Raw genomic sequence first — 16,812 nt, 5'->3', positions numbered from 1 at the left:
AGAGAACTGAAAGAAATGTTCAGTTATTATAGATTGAAGCATTCTGAAACAAATATGAAACAATCTTACTTGAATGACCTGAAATTAAAGCATATAATTAGTTAGTTACCTAATTGTATCTAATTACAAAATTCAATTACTAGATCTAAACATCTATCCATTTCTTAAGAAACGGTTAAACATTTTAAATAGCCTTAGTGTCCAAATAACATTCACACAAGAATTCACAATATAACATGATTTCCAAATCTCTTGGCATGAATTTATAGGCCAAATGGAAGGAATTTAATGTTTAATTCCCATAAATTAATGGGCATTTAAATCAGCTTGCGAATGGGTTTTTGTGGAACGCGATCAATTGGAACGTTGCGGTTGCAGTGAATTTGAACCTCATATCGGCAGGAAAAACACTGCCAGTTCGTATGGGGCCAAAATCATATTTTTGCCAAGGAAATATTGATTAAAGTCATCCTAAGAAGCAAGACCCCCAACGTGCGGGTGGGGGGGGGGGGGAGGCGGCATGCCGCGTCACACACACTAACTATCTCAACCCCCCCCCCCCCCCGCACTCACGCTAATCCACCCCCCTTGATATAATATTAATATTATTAATTTGCTCCTTTTACCCCATAACCACCGTATCTACTGACGCATAGCCCCCAACTTGCAGTCACATCTAGAGGGGGGTGGGGGGGGGGGGGGGGGATGAGAGTGAGGGCAGATAGAGAAGGGGCAGAGACAGAGAGAGAGACAGAAACACAGAGAGGCAAAAGGGAGAGGAGAGGGGGGGGGGAGGGGGAGGAGGAGAAGAGGAAGGGTGGGTGGGGTGGTGGGGGGGGGGAGAGAGAGAGGGTGAGAGTGAGGGGGAGAGAGAGGGGGTGCTGAGAGGGGGGGGGTGAGGGTGAGAGGTGGGGAGCAGGGAGGGGGAGGGGAGGGTGGAGGGAAGAGGGGTAAGGGGTGTGGAGGGGGGTTTAGGGGAGGGAGGGTGGGGGAGGGGGATGGAGGGGAGGAGGGGGGAGAGAGGGGGGATGGGAAAGGGGGAGAGGGGGAGGGGAAGGAGGGGAAGAGAGAGGGGGGAGAGAGGGTGTGCTGAGAGGGGGGGGCAGGGAGGGGTTGGGAGCAGGGAGGTGGAGGGAGGTGGGGTGGAGGGAAGGGGATAGGTGTGTGTGGAGGGGAGGGGGGGTTTAGGGGAGGGACAGTGGAGGAGGGGATGGAGTGGAGGAGGGGGATAAAAAGAGGGGAGAGAGAGAGAGGAGAGGGGTGGAGAGGGGGAGGAGAGAGAGGGGGGAGGGGAGAGAGAGCGCGGGAGGAGAGATGGGGGGAGAGGAGAGGGGGAGTAGAGAGGGGGGGAGGGGGAGAGGGAGGGTGGGTGCTGAGAGGGGGGTGAGGTGAGGGGAGGTGGGGAGCAGGGAGGGTGGAGGGAAGGGGGTATGGGGTGTGTGGAGGGGAGGGGGGTTTAGGGGTGGGACGGTGGGAGAGGGGAGGAGGGAGAGAGAGAGAGGGGGGGAGAGGGGGGAGAGGAGAGGGGGGGGAGAGGTGGGGGGGGGTGGTTGAGTGGGCGGTGAGGTGAGGGCGGTGAGGGTGAGGGGAGGGGGGATGAGAGGGGGGGAGAGGAGAGGAGAGGAGAGGAGGGGAGAGGAGGGGAGAGAGGGAATGCCTTTTGATTTCAACCCAAACAACCATTTGCAGGCAGTGCTTTTTTACTTTAATCATATTTTCATTTTCAAACCACATTAAGGGTACTTACTCATAGTTGTGTGGACATTTGTTCAGTTTTATTCACAGCTCAGAGAAACGTGACACTCTGCCTTCCTCCAGCTTGCAGACTAATTGAGGCACACCACTTCCTGGTTTTATAGTCCCTCCTCCCTGCCGCAAGCAGGGGCAGCAGAGAGAATGGGGAATTTTGTAAAATCATTAATATCTCTGTCATATTTCATCGACGGGAAAAATCCTCGGCACATATACGGCGGAGGGGGGCTCTGAGCAAGGTGGCCAAAAATGACGGCCGTAGGTGGCGGCGTTCTCTCGGAAGTCGCAGCACAGATCGCCAAAACCGGTCAAGAACAGAGTTTTAGTAATATAAGATAGACGACTTACCTTATGTTTTGTCCCGTACGTGAAATCCGTCCAGTTGTTGGCGTTGACGGTGTTAGAAGTCGCTTTTTTATATTACTCCAGCGATTAAATTGTCCCGTGATTAAAAAAAAAAACTTCAGAGAGTCGGAACGATTTTTCTGCATCAGTTAGTAGCCCAAGAAAATATATCTCGGACAGGCAGGAGAAAACGGCATTTTAATGCCGCCCCCCCCAAAGGCGCCAAAGTCGCGCACAAGGCCAGTGGCAGAACTGCAGCTCCGCTGAAGGTAGTATTGTAACATCGCTACCTCTAGTCCTAGCAACATCCTTGTAAATCTTCTTTGTACCATTTCCAGCTTGACAACATATTTCCTATTGCATGGTGCCCAGAACTGAACGCAATACTATAAATGAGGCTTCACCAACGTCTTATACAACTGCAACATGACCTCCCAACTTCTATACCAGTGGTGGAGGCAGACATGATGGCATCTAAGAGACTTTTGGATAGACACATGGATATGCAGGGATATTGTAGACATCTTTTCTCCATAACTGTACCGCTGTAAACGCTATATCCTGCACTCTGGTATTTTTCTCTTTGCACCATCTTTGTACTTGTGTATGGTGTAATTGTACTTGTGCATGGCATGATTTGAGTGGAGAGCACACAAACAAAAGCTTTTGACTATATCTTGTACATGTGACAATAATAAATCAATGCCAGTGACAGTCATTCCTTAAGGGCCTGACCCACTTTCACGACTTAATTCAAAACCTCTGCTGAGTTTAAAGGACTTAAAAAAATTTTTTTTTTAAATCAAGATCATGGTAATCTACAAACTCCAACGACCTTCCACGACTATGTTCACGAACTCCTACGAGTATGTCTACGAATTCCCACAACTATTTCGATGCCCTCCTTACGAGTAAAAAGTTGCAATTTCTTTTATCTCAACCATTTTTTTTTACTCGTGGACATTTTTTATCGGGCTGGAAAAAACGTCCCGATTTACCTGATGCCACGAGTACCTACGGCTAGCATAACGGGCCGCTACGATATATCTACGAACTCCTATGACCTTCTACTGACTCGTTACGAAGATTCTGCGAGTTTGAATCAAGGGGAAAACTCGGGAGAATTCGTGAATTACCTTGTGAAAGTGGGACAGGCCGTTTAATATTCTAAAAATGTAGGACATTGGAATTTATTGTGAAAATATAAAATAATCTACACTGTGTTCTCTCTGTGTCTTGAATCTCTCCCATTCCTGAGTGTTGTTGGTTATTTTATTGGGATTGTGTGTCTCTGCTGTCACCAGGATGGATGGCGCCCTGTTAATTAATTTAAATATATTTTTTTTCTGTGTCCAGGATTCGGAACAATGGATGGATTATCTTCCTCCTGATCATGGCTGCTGTGTTCTGGGGCTATCGGCTGGTCAAAGTCATCTGCAATCTCCTCAGCTACTGGGAAATCAGAATGTTCTACATCAAAGCTCTGAAGATCCCCACGGTATATCCTGCAGCTCACCAGGGGGCCTTTGGAGAGCTCTCCTATACCTAGTCACCTAGTTTTGTTTTGGGAGTCCTTCTGGTAGCTTAATACAGTGAAGGGCGACTGGGCAACTCCAGAGAATGACTATCTTTGTGCGGCTGTGGTAGGAACACAGAGCTCTGCGGTTTACCTTTCACATTTGATCGGAACACACATGTCAGCTACCTTCGTTAAGAGTTTGCAGAGCAGGATTGAGATGGTTACCAAAGATCTTAGAGCGGATGGTTACTATTCTCAGTAACCGCCACTTCACATGCGTTTTTTTTGGATTGTATGTTTTGTTAACATTCTGACCCCAAAAGTGGGAGTGTGAAACGGAAATAGGCCATTCGCCCTAACTTGTTCATATCCACCAAAAATCCCCATCCACCGTCTCATTTGCACGTGTTTGGCCCATTGACTAAACTTTACATAAAAGGTACATATCTAAATGTCTTTTAAATGTTGTTAAAGTACCTGCGTACTTTACCTACTTTCATTTAGATTTTACTTTGGAGATACAGCGTGGAAACAGGCCCTTTGGCCCACCGAGTCCGCGCAGACCAGCAGTCATCCCACACACGCGTACTATCCTACACAAGAGGGACAATTTACACTCTACAGAAGCCAATTAACCTACAAACCTGCACATCTATGAAGCGTTGGAGGACCCCGGAGCTCCTGGGAAAAATCCCAAGCAGTCATGGGGAGAGCATACAAACTCCATAAAGACAGCACGTATAGTCAGGATCAACCCCGGCTCTATAGCACTGTGAGGCAGCAACATTTTAAGGCACCGACCATCAATCACCCGTTCACACAAGTTCTATGTTACCCTACTTTCTCATCCACTCCTTACTGAGGCAATTCACAGAGGGCCAATTAACATAAATATGCATCTTTGGGATGAGTGCAGAAATTGGAACACCCGGAGAAAACCGGGCGTTCACAGGAAAATCTGCAAACCACAAAGCAAGCACTCGAGATCAGGATAGAACCCAGGTTTAGTTTAGTGTGGTGATACAGGGTAGAATCGGGCCCTTCAGTCCACCGGGTACGCGCCAACCATGATCATCCATTGGCGAGTTCTATCCTAAACACACTTGGGAGAATTAAGCTACAGAGGCCAATTAACCCACAGACACACACGCACACACGCACCTCCATTGTGCTGCATGACTGACTGTGGCCTTTCCTGCCTCTTGCAGGTAGAGCTGTGCAACTACACATGGCAGGAGGTGCAGGCACGGCTGATCCAGCTGCAGCGGGAGCAGCAGATGTGCATCCATAAGAAGGAGCTGACTGAGCTGGACATCTACCATCGCATCCTGCGCTTCAAGAACTACATGGTGGCCATGGTGAACAAGTCCCTGCTGCCCGTCCACCTCAGCCTCCCCCTTCTGGGCAATGTCATCTTCTTCTCCCAGGGCCTGAAGTACAACTTTGAGTTGATCTTCTTCTGGGGCCCCGGCTCGCTTTTCCAGAACAAGTGGAACCTGCACCCTAAGTACAAGCGGGCCACCAGCCGGCTGGAGCTGGCTCGGCAGCTGAGCAGGATGGTGCTGCTGATGGGGGTGGCCAACCTACTGCTCTGCCCCTTCATCCTGGTCTGGCAGATCCTCTACGCTTTCTTCAGTTACACCGAGGTGATCAAGCGAGAGCCGGGCAGCCTAGGGGCACGTCGCTGGTCGCTCTTCGGCCGCCTTTACCTCCGCCACTTCAATGAGCTGGACCACGAGCTCCAGGCCCGGCTCAGCCGTGGCTACAAGCCGGCCGCCAAGTACATGAACTCCTTCACCTCACCCCTACTGACAGTCATCGCCCAGAACCTGGCCTTCTTCTCCGGCTCCATCCTGGCCGTGCTCATTGCCCTGACCGTGTACGACGAGGACGTGCTCACTGTGCAGCACATTCTCACCGCCATCACTGTGCTGGGCATCGTAGTCACCATCTGCAGGTGAGCTGTGGGTGGGGGGGGAGGAAGAGGTATGGAGGGTGCAGGAGGGAGGTGCAGGTGTGCAGTTGGAGGGGGCCTGGGAGATATGGTCGTGGGGCCAGGGTGCGGCAGAGTTGTGGGGGAGGAAGGTGAGGAGGGGCCGGCGAGGGAGGAGAAGCTGGGGACCTGACGGTCACGAGTGTTTGTCAAAAGATAAAATTGAAATTCTTACTTGCTGCAGCTTAACATGCCAATAAATGAAACACGTTGGCAGGGTGGGACCGCGGTGGAGCTGCGGCCTTACAGCGCCAGAAACCCGGGTTTGATCCTGACTACTGGTACTGTTTTCCCTGTGATCGCATGGGTTTTCTCTGGGTGCTCCGCTTTCCTCATACACTCCAAAGACGAACAGGATTGCAGCTGAATTGGCTTTGGTAAAAATTGTAAATTGTCCCTAGTGTGTAGGATAGTGTTAGTGTATGGGTTGATCGCTGGTCAGGGTGGACTCGGTGGGCTGAAAGGTCTGATTCCATGCTATAGCTCTAAAATATATAATATTCCTTGGAACTGATATACTACAATCCTGAGAACTATATTCTGCACTCTGGGTCTTCCCCTTTACCTATTTGACTTGATTGTCACACCAATCTTATGTATGGTATATCTGATTTGATTTGATAGGATGCAAAGGTTTTCAAACTGTGCCTCAGTACATGTGACAATAATAAACTTAAACAAACCAATATTACAATAAATGAATATCCATAATACCAGGTGACCATAATAGTGCAAAAATCCAAGCCCGTATTGAAACCAAAGACACGGCCCACAGAAAATCAGAGTTGCTGAGGTTAGTGTTGTGCAGAGTTCAAGAGCCCAATGGTTGTTAGGAAGAAGCTGTTCTTGAACCTGTAAGTCACAGTTCTCAGGCTCCTGTACCTTCTTCCCGATGGCAGCAGCCGGATGAGAGCATGGTCAGGGTGGTGTGGGTGATGATATTGGCTGATTTGAGCTAAAGCCTCCTGTGGATCTTTTCGAAAGTGGCACACAGTAGGAGCACCGAGGCAAGGACAGGACCACTGAATCGCAAGGCAGCTGAGCAGGGACGTAAGAAATACCAAGGGAGGATGTAAAGACTGTCCCACACGCAACCATGACTTTGCTGCATTAAGCTATCAACATATAGCAGGGTAGGACAAGGTGAAGCTCTCTCTACACTGTCCTGCCAAACATTCACAGGGTTAGATGCAGAGTGAAGGTCTACACCATCCTATCACACTCTCCTATGTTTAGAGGGAGAATGAAGTTCCCTCTACTCCGTCCCATCACATACTCTCATGGTCAGAAGCACCGTTTATTGAGTTTAGTGTATTAACGTCATAAGGAATAACCATATAACAATTACAGCACGGAAACAGGCCATCTTGGCCCTACAAGTCCGTGCCGAACAACTTTTTTTCCCTTAGTCCCACCTGCCTGCACTCATACCATAACCCTCCATTCCCTTCTCATCCATATGCCTATCCAATTTATTTTTAAATGATACCAACGAACCTGCCGCCACCACTTCCACTGGAAGCTCATCCCACACCGCTACCACTCTCTGAGTAAAGAAGTTCCCCCTCATGTTACCCCTAAACTTCAGTCCCTTAATTCTGAAGTCATGTCCTCTTGTTTGAATCTTCCCTATTCGCAAAGGGAAAAGCTTGTCCACATCAACTCTGTCTATCCCTCTCATCATTTTAAAGACCTCTATCAAGTCCCCCCTTAACCTTCTGCGCTCCAGAGAATAAAGACCTAACTTATTCAACCTTTCTCTGTAACTTAGTTGTTGAAACCCAGGCAACATTCTAGTAAATCTCCTCTGTACTCTCTCTATTTTGTTGACATCCTTCCTATAATTGGGCGACCAAAATTGTACACCATACTCCAGATTTGGTCTCACCAATGCCTTGTACAATTTTAGCATTACATCCCAGCTTCTGTACTCAATGCTCTGATTTATAAAGGCTAGCATACCAAAAGCTTTCTTTATCACCCTATCTATATGAGATTCCACCTTCAAGGAACTATGCACTGTTATTCCCAGATCCCTCTGTTCAACTGTATTCTTCAATTCCCTACCATTTACCATGTACGTCCTATTTTGATTTGTCCTGCCAAGGTGTAACACCTCACATTTATCAGCATTAAACTCCATCTGCCATCTTTCAGCCCATTTTTCCAAATGGCCTAAATCACTCTGTAGACTTTGGAAATCCTCTTCATTAGCCACAACACCCCCTATCTTGGTATCATCTGCATACTGACTAATCCAATTTACCACCCCTTCATCCAGATCATTGATGTACATGACAAACAACAAAGGACCCAACACAGATCCTTGAGGCACCCCACTGGTCACCTGCCTCCAACCCGACAAACAGCCATCCACAATTACCCTCTGGCTTCTCCATTCAGCCACTGTTGAATCCATCTTGCTATTCCTGCATTGATACCCAACAGTTTAACCTTCTTAACCAACCTTCCATGAGGAACCTTGTCAAAGGCCTTACTAAAGTCCATATAGACAACATCCACTGCTTTACCCTCGTCAATTTCCCTAGTAACCTCTTCAAAAAATTCAAGAAGATTAGTCAAACATGACCTTCCAGGCACAAATCCATGTTGACTGTTCCTAATCAGACCCTGTTTATCCAGATGCTTATATATATTATCTCTAAGTATCTTTTCCATTAATTTGCCCACCACTGAAGTCAAACTAACAGGTCAATAATTGCTAGGTTTACTCTTAGAACCCTTTTTAAACAATGGAACAACATGCGCAGTACGCCAATCCTCGGGGACTATTCCCGTTTCTAATGACATTTGAAATATTTCTGTCATAGCCCGGCTATTTCTACACTAACTTCCCTCAATGACCTAGGGAATATCCTGTCAGAACTTATCCACTTTTATATTTTTCAAAAGTGTCAGTACTTCTTTTACTTTGAAACTCATAGTATCCATAGCTACTCTACTCGTTTCCCTTACCTCACATAATTCAATATCCTTCTCCTTGGTGAATACCGAAGAAAAGAAATTGTTCAATATCTCCCCCATCTCTTTTGGCTCTGCAGATAGCTGCCCACTCTGTCTCTCCAATGGACCAATTTTATCCCTCGTTATCCTTTTGCTATTAATATAGCTGTAGAAACCCTTTGGATTTACTTTCACCTTACTTGCCAAAGCAACCTCATATCTTCTTTTAGCTTTTCTAATTTATTTCTTAAGATTCTTTTTACATTCCTTATACTCCACAAGCACCTCATTTACTTCATGCTGCCTATAATTATTGTAGATCTTCCTCTTTTTCCGAACAAGATGTCCAATTTCCCTTGAAAACCAGGGCTCTTTCCAATTTTTACTGTTTCCTTTTATGTCCAATTATGTTCCGAACAGGAACATAAAGATTCTGTACTCTTAAAATTTCCCCTTTAAATGTCCTCCATTTCTCTTCTACATCTTTCCCATAAAACAAAATGTCCCAGTTCACTCCTTTTAAATCATCTCGCATCTCATCAAAGTTAGCCTTTCTCCAATCAAAAATCTCAACCCTAGGTCCAGTTCTGACCTTCTCCATAATTATATTGAAACTAATGGTATTGTGATCACTGGACCCGAAGTGCTCCCCAATGCATACCTCCGCCATCTGTCCCGTCTCGTTTCCTAACAGGAGGTCCAGCACTGCCCCTCCTCTTAAGTAGGTACCTCTATGTATTGCTGCAAAAAACTATCCTGCACACATTTTACAAACTCCAAACCATCCAGCCCATTTACAGAATGTGTTTCCCAGTCTATGTGTGGAAAGTTGAAATCTCCCACAATCACTACCTTGTGCTTACTACTAATATCTGCTATCTCCTTACATATTTGCTCTTACAATTCTCGTTCCCCATTTGGCGGCCTATAATACACCCCTATAAGTGCTGCTACCCCTTTCTCACTTCTCAGTTTCACCCAAATAGCCTCCCTAGATGAGCCCTCCAATCTATCCTGCCAAAGCCCTGCTGTAATATCTTCCCTGACAAGCAATGCAATACCTCCACCTCTTGCCCCTCCAGTTCTATCACACCTGAAGCAACAAAATCCTGGAATATTTAGTTTCCAATCACAGCCATCCTGCAACCATGTTTCACTGATCGCCACCACATCATACTTCCAGGTGTCTATCCAGACTCTAAGCTCATCCACCTTTCTTACAATGCTCCTAGCATTAAAATATGCACATTTTAGAAACCCCCCGTCTCTTCTTCTCTGTTTGTTTCCTTTTTTTTCTTTCTCCTCTTGTGTCCGAGTGCTTCCCTTTTCTGCTTCCTGCCTCCCATTCTGTCTACTAGCTTTCTCTATTTCTCGCCCCAACCATTCTAGTTTAAAGTCTCCCCAGTGGCCTTTGCAAATTTCCCCGCCAGGATATTGGTCCCCCTCGGGTTCAAGTGCAACCCATCCTTTCTGTACAGGTCCCACCTTCCCCAAAAGAAGTCCCAATGATCCAGAAACTTGAATCCCTGCCCTCTGCACCAGTCTTTCAGCCACGCATTTATCCTCCACCTCGCTCCATTCCTACTCTCACTGTCGCGTGGTACAGGCAGTAATCCTGAGATTGTTACCTTTTTGGTCCTTTTCCTTAACTCTCCTCCCAACTCCCTAAATCCTCCCTTCAGGACCTCTTCCCTTTTTTTACCTATGTCATTTGTACCTATATGTACCACGACCTCAGGCTCCTCTCCCTATGATTTTAAGATATCTTGGATGCGTTGAGACACGTCCGAGACCTTGGCACCAGGGAGGCAGACCACCATCCTGGTCTCCCAACTGCGTCCACAGAAACGCCTATCCGACCCCCTAACAATAGAGTCCCCAATTACTATTACCCTCTTCTTTTTTTCCCTACCTTTCGGAGCAACAGGGCCGGTCTCTGTGCTGGAGGCCCATCCGCTGTCGCTACCCCCGGGTAGGCTGTAGGAGTAGAATTAGGCCATTCGGCCCATCATGTCTACTCCGCCATTCTATCTCACCTAACCCCATTTTCCTGCCTTCTCCCCATAACCCCTGACACCCTCATTGTCACGTACCGAGGTACAGGGAAAAGGTTTTGTTGCTTGCTAGCCAGTCAACGGAACGACAATACATGATTACAATCGAGCCAGCTACAGTGTACAGATGCATGATAAAAGGAATAACATGAATAACATTTAGTGCAAGATGAAGTCGAGTAAAGTCCGATCAAAGATAGTCCGAGGGCCTTCAATAAGGAAGATAGTAGCTGAGGACTGCTCTCTAGTTGTTCTCATCACACACCTACAGGTTCAGACACAGAATGAAGCTCCCTCTACACTCTTCGATCCGAGTTAAAAGTGATAGTTTTGTTTATTATTGTCATGTGTACTGAGGTACAGGGAAAAGCTTTGTGCATGCTATCCAGTCAAAGAAAAGACTATACATAATTACAATCAAGCCGTCCACAGTGCACAGATAAATGATAAAGGGTATAACATTACACGCAAGATAAGTTTGATTAAAAACAGTTGAAAGGTATCCAGTGAGGTAGATGGGAGGTCAGGACGTCACTCTAGCTGATCAGTCAATTGCCTGACTACAGGTGCTGTCTGTACGGAGTTTGTATGTTTCCTTTGACCGCATGGATTTTCTCTGGGTACTCCGTTTTCCTCCCACACTCTAAAGACGTGCAGGTTTGTAGGTTAATTGGCTTCTGTAAAATTATAAATTATCCATAGTGTATAGGATAGTGCTAGAGTACAGGGGTGATTGCAGGTCTGCGTGGTCGCAGTGGGCCTGTTTTATAGAGTCATAGAGCATGGAAACCAGTCCTTCCGCCCAACTTGCCCACATCGGCTAACATGTCCCAACTTCACTCGTCCCACCTGCCTGCGTTTGGCCCATACCCCTGTAAACCTGTCGTGACCATGTACCTGTCTAAATGTTCCCTAAACTCCGGCAGCTCGTTCCATACACCCATCAGATACCTCTCAGATTCCTCTTAAATCTTTTCCCCTTCACCTTAAACCTAAGGTCCTCGGTTCCCCTATCCTGGGCAAGTCTGTTTCCATGCTCTATCTCTAAAGTCTAAACAGCTGGGAAGAAACTGTACCTGAATCTGGAGGTGAGTGTTTTCAAACATCTGCGCGTCTAGCCTGATGGGAGAGGGGAGAAGATGGAGTGGCCAGACACGGCCCAGTTTTGAGTGACCCTTTGTCGAGGTGAATGGGTGTGTTAGCTAGGATCCATTGGGCACCGGACCTACTGAACACCGAACATGGTCGGACCCATCGAACTCCAGCAATTTTGTCTACCTTTCGATTTTCCAGCATCTTCAGTTCCTTCTTGTCCATTGGGCATCTGTTGTCTTGCTGCCTCGCCGCGTGCTCCTGTAACGAGGGGTGTGTTGTTGTATCTGTCCGCAGGTCCTTCATCCCAGACGAATACATGGTGTGGTGCCCAGAGCAGCTGCTGCAGTGTGTGCTTGCCCACATCCACTACATGCCCGACCACTGGAAAGGAAATGCCAACAAATCTGAGACCAGGGGTGAGATGGCTCAGCTCTTCCAGTACAAAGCGGTAAGGAAAAGTCCAGTTCCCACCCTGCAGGAGGGAGGGAAGGAGGGAGGGAGGAGGAGGCCGCTGGAGGTAGGGCACAGCCCGGCTCCTTTACTAGAGCTCATTTATTACTACCCATCTAACCCTCTGTTTGGATTTGGGGGCAAGTGTAGATGAACTTTATCCAGCTCTCCCCCAATTCCATATGAAATGGGGATGACTTCAGATTTGCCCTTTTTCCTGTAAAGACAGAAAATCTTCCAGCAGCAACCATGGCAACCATGTGTCTCAGCCGTGGATCTGCCCCTGTAGGAGTAGCCCGATTCTGGAGATCATAGAGTCACAGAGCTATTCAGCTCAGCAACAGGCCGTTTGGTCCACCTTGTCCAGGCAGACCAAGTTGGTATACTGGTCAAGTCCCAGTTGGCCCATATCCTTCTAAATCCATCCTATCCATATACCTGTCCAAATGTCTCTTGAAAATCATTATTGTATCCGCTTCCATAGCTTCCTCTGGCAGCTCATTCCAGATACGGACTACCCTCTGTGTGGTAGTGTTACCCTTGAGGTCCCTCTTAAATCCATCCATTTCTCCTGTCTTAGAGTCCTCTAGCCTGGGAAAAAGACTAGGTGTTCACTTTATCCATGCCCCTCATGAACCTGTACGCCTCAATAAGGTCACCGATCAGAATCAGATGCTCCCAGCCTCGCTTGAATAGGTGACCTTTCAGCATGACTATTGGCAGTGTGCTTGATGTCATGTTCATAAGGAGCAAAATTAGGCCATCAAGTCTACTCCGCCATTCAATCATGGCTGATCGACCTTTCCCTCAACCCCATTCTCCTGCCTTCTCCCCATAACCCCTGACACCCACACTAATCAAGAATCTATCTATTCTCTATCTAATCTATTCTGCTCTCGCCCACCCTATGGCCAGGCTGGGTCTCCGGTGGGTAGGGCCTTAGGAACAGGCTGGGCTGAAATCCTAACCTGGCTGTGGTTGGAACCACATTACAGGACTCTGTGTCGGACCCTACAGTATTATGGTTCGTTTCACTTCAAACAGACAAAAACTCAATAAAATTCGTAATCAAGTAGTAAAATCTTTATTACGCCAGGCGGGTGCGCACAGTATGCAATATACAGACTATAGGTTCACTCTATAATGTTATGGTTCACTCTATCTCCACACCAAGGGGTAATGTCCAATCAGATATATTTATACCCCAATAATCAGCGATTCAGCAATACTTTATCTACAGAGCATTGTACAGCCTCTGGCCTGGTAAGATTGACAGGTTCTTCCGAGGAAGCTTTTTTGCAGATTCAAGCACTTGTTTTTTGACCATGTTGACCTATTGTTTAAGTACATTGCAATCTGTAGAGCAGAGGGAAAGAACATTCCTCTGAACATTCCTCTGATTGTTTTTATTATAGAGCAAAAACATTGAGTGTTATAGTGCTGTAGTCTTGCTAGTGCAATGGGAGAAAGGTGAAAGCCTTTCTTTGCTTCTAATTCTACAGCTGAATTCATTTTGTAATGTTTAAATCTTTTAAACTTTCTCATTCCTTCCTCTTTATCAGTTATGATAACATTCACAATCCTCGGTAGGTATATAATGGTCACAAGCAGATAACAATATAAATCAGAGCGATGATTAATAAAAAAGATAAGAGCCATAGTGTAATACAGTATTCCTAAGTCCATCAAGCCAGCTCCCATTTCCTTCATTGTATCCATGCATGTCACTGCCAACCTTATGGATTTTCTCCATTTCTTGGGAAATGTGGGTAGCAAGGTCAGTGATATTAGAGGATTCATCAGGGATCTAGGCACAACATTCATCTTATTATAATACAGGTGCCTCGTTGGTGATCTTTATGAGAGGTTCAATTTATTTTGTAGTAAGAAAGTTTTTTAATATGCAATGGTTGTAAAACAGTGAACATGATTACGTACAAAGATTGTCAAGAATTTTTGCAGTTTGACAATGACAATAACCTGGTCAAAGACTTTTGTCAAATTCATGTTGCGAGATTAAACACGTAAATAACATACTTTATGACAAAGTGATAGGGGTAAAATGAGAATGGAGCTGTCAACTATCTTTATGCCGAGCTTATAAAAAATAATAATAATAAATAAAGTAATATTTAGAATTCATACATTTCAGGCTGTTAGCGTTAACTTTTATACAAATTCCCCCATTGAATTGCTTCATGCCATTTATTCATGGCTGGGGGACCTGTAGATTAGTTTTTAGCTTCTTTAAGAGATTAACATCCATAAGTTTAAATGTTCCAAGATACCATGAACTAGAAGCATTATGTGTCTGATTGTAATTTGGTTTGAATCTGGCCTTGAGCTTGTAAGGGGTTATGGCACAAACCCAACATCCTAATCAGATAAAGAAGCTTGTTTACCTTACAGCAGCGAGTTCACTGCTAACACTTCTATCATTGTAGCCCTCGCCGTTACAGCGCGTGAGCAGGCTGGCATGCTACTTTACTACTGCTGGTAAAGCCCCGGAATAATACGGTACCGGTCTTTTTGCAGGGATATGGAGGAAAAAGGCTGAACATAGGTTAATTACTGTAAAGGTGTCGGCTTCTGCCGGTATAGATGACAGAATAGTATTGGTATCCGGTACTAAAGGACTATTTTTAATAGCTCTCAGGTTCTAGACAAAACACCATTCATTACGTCTTCCCACTTTCGGGATTGGCAGAATAGGAGTATTACACTGCCTTTGCATTTCACTAATAGTGCTCGTTGCAATAAAGACAATCATGTCAATCATAAAGAACATAGCTATCCCTTCTTCAGCCTCCGTGGCCAGTCAATTTTGTTTTAAACATGGCAAGGCAACATCTTTTTTATAGTCAGTTTATGTTCAGGAGCTGAATACATGCATCCCACATGATTCTTATGCTTTGCCCATAGTTCAAACGGTACTTGGACCAGAGCCACAGTAGGCAGATCCTCAGTAGGCAGCTGTTGCTTTTCATAGTGTCCCATTCCTTTCTGACCCATGTGATCTTTCCTTCTGTGACATTGGCAACTATAAAACATGAATTGTCTGTCTGTCCTTCAGCCATTTTATCAGTTTTCCTATTTCTTTCGCTGTTGCTGGAGGTCTAGTAGCTACAATTAAGTGTGACTCAGAGGTGTCTCCCATCTCAAATCGATCCCTTTGGTTGTATTCCTAATCCCGGGACCCCAAATAAGGGGTCACTGTTAATTGTTCAAGTTTATTCAACCAGGGGGAGACTCGTTCCAAGTATCTGGGATTAGGGAGGCACGTATATAATTCAGTGCAATACATTCGTTTATGTTCATGGCTGGTTTTAACAAGATACTGAAAATACTGGCCTTTTTTATTTTTGTGTTTGGCTTCCTTTTACCGCCAGTCTTGCAGGAGGACATCCAAGTTCATACTTCCTTTTTCCAGTTTCCAATTCTTTCGCAATAAGTTAGGTATCCAACGAGGATTATTTTCGACCTTCACTGCTGTAGGTGTAGTCAATAGTTCTAGGAAGGGCTCCTTCCACGTTCTCCCAATTTCCTCTGATCCCAATTTCTTATCAGTTCGTGATCTCCTGGTTGTAAGGATTCGCTGTTATGGTCAGCTGATGGTGGTTTCTGCGTTTCTCTGGTTCAGTGGTTTCTGTAAGACTGACGAGGTTCGGGTCAATTGTTGTGCATATATAATTAATTCATCACTAAGGTCCTGTCCCGTCTCAGTCAAGGCTTTACTTAAACTCTTTAACTACTTACAAGGCAGACCCTTTAAAAATAAGTCATTATAAAGAAAAAAACATTTTAAAATGATTCCCAATTCTTTCAATCTATCTCTCCAAATTCACAATTTCAAATTAACAGATTTTATTTCTGAGATAAAGGCATTTTCAATTCTCATCCAATACCTCGATCTGAATTCCACATGGCCAGTGCACAATTCAGATCTCGAATTCAATTCAAAAGGGAAGAAATCAAACTTAAAATCCCGACAAGGTCACCAATCCTAATCCCAGGTAGTGCAGCAAAGAAAATGAACAGTCTCTTTGCTGAGCCACATCCGCTGTTTAATAATAGTTGAGAAGACAGAGAATAAACAGTTAATTTCCACATAAATAGCCCATACATTTTCAAAGAGCAAAGAAAAAGAAAATAACTGTGTGCGGCTCATCACAGCTTTAAAACACGAGACTCTACAAAGATTTATCACGTAAATGAGCAAGCTCATTCAATGACATCCTATTTCATCGTAATCAAATGATCAATTCAACATTCACCCAGAACTGGTTCCACAAACAAGTAACAGTATTTAAACTCATTCACTCTACACCCTCTTTTCTGTGACATTCACTCACAAATTTCCACACCTCATGCAATATGCTAAATCTCCAATATTCATACATGTTAAAGCAATAAAATTCTCACTCGAGAGTAAAACACAGTTATACACTCCTCAAGGAAATCATGCAAAACTCTTAAAACTTTGATACACCCAAAAATGAGAAATTTACATTTTGATATTTAAGATATTATCAGGCAAAGTCACTATGTCTTGTGCTGTTGTGTTGCAAACCTTGACCACGCTAGCTTTGGAGAATTATAAAACAGAAGCCATATACTTCTTAAATATAATTTAAGAAAAA

General features: G+C 45.2%; 1 protein-coding gene across 1 annotated transcript in view; it reads left to right on the top strand.

Moving 5' to 3' along the window:
• atg9b (autophagy related 9B) overlaps positions 1 to 16,812 on the top strand; it is a 61,408-nt gene that overhangs the window by 24,820 nt on the left and 19,776 nt on the right. Inside the window, exons 6-8 of the mRNA XM_055633552.1 lie at positions 3,454 to 3,595; positions 4,825 to 5,573; positions 12,017 to 12,170. Coding sequence (XP_055489527.1) covers positions 3,454 to 3,595; positions 4,825 to 5,573; positions 12,017 to 12,170 — 1,045 coding nt within the window. The remainder of the gene's footprint in view (positions 1 to 3,453; positions 3,596 to 4,824; positions 5,574 to 12,016; positions 12,171 to 16,812) is intronic.

Source organism: Leucoraja erinacea, chromosome 4, assembly GCF_028641065.1.
Source record: "Leucoraja erinacea ecotype New England chromosome 4, Leri_hhj_1, whole genome shotgun sequence".
NCBI classification, from domain to species: domain Eukaryota; kingdom Metazoa; phylum Chordata; class Chondrichthyes; order Rajiformes; family Rajidae; genus Leucoraja; species Leucoraja erinaceus.
The sequence above is the reverse complement of the archived record's forward strand: the minus strand, read 5'-3'. Positions and strand labels throughout refer to the sequence as shown.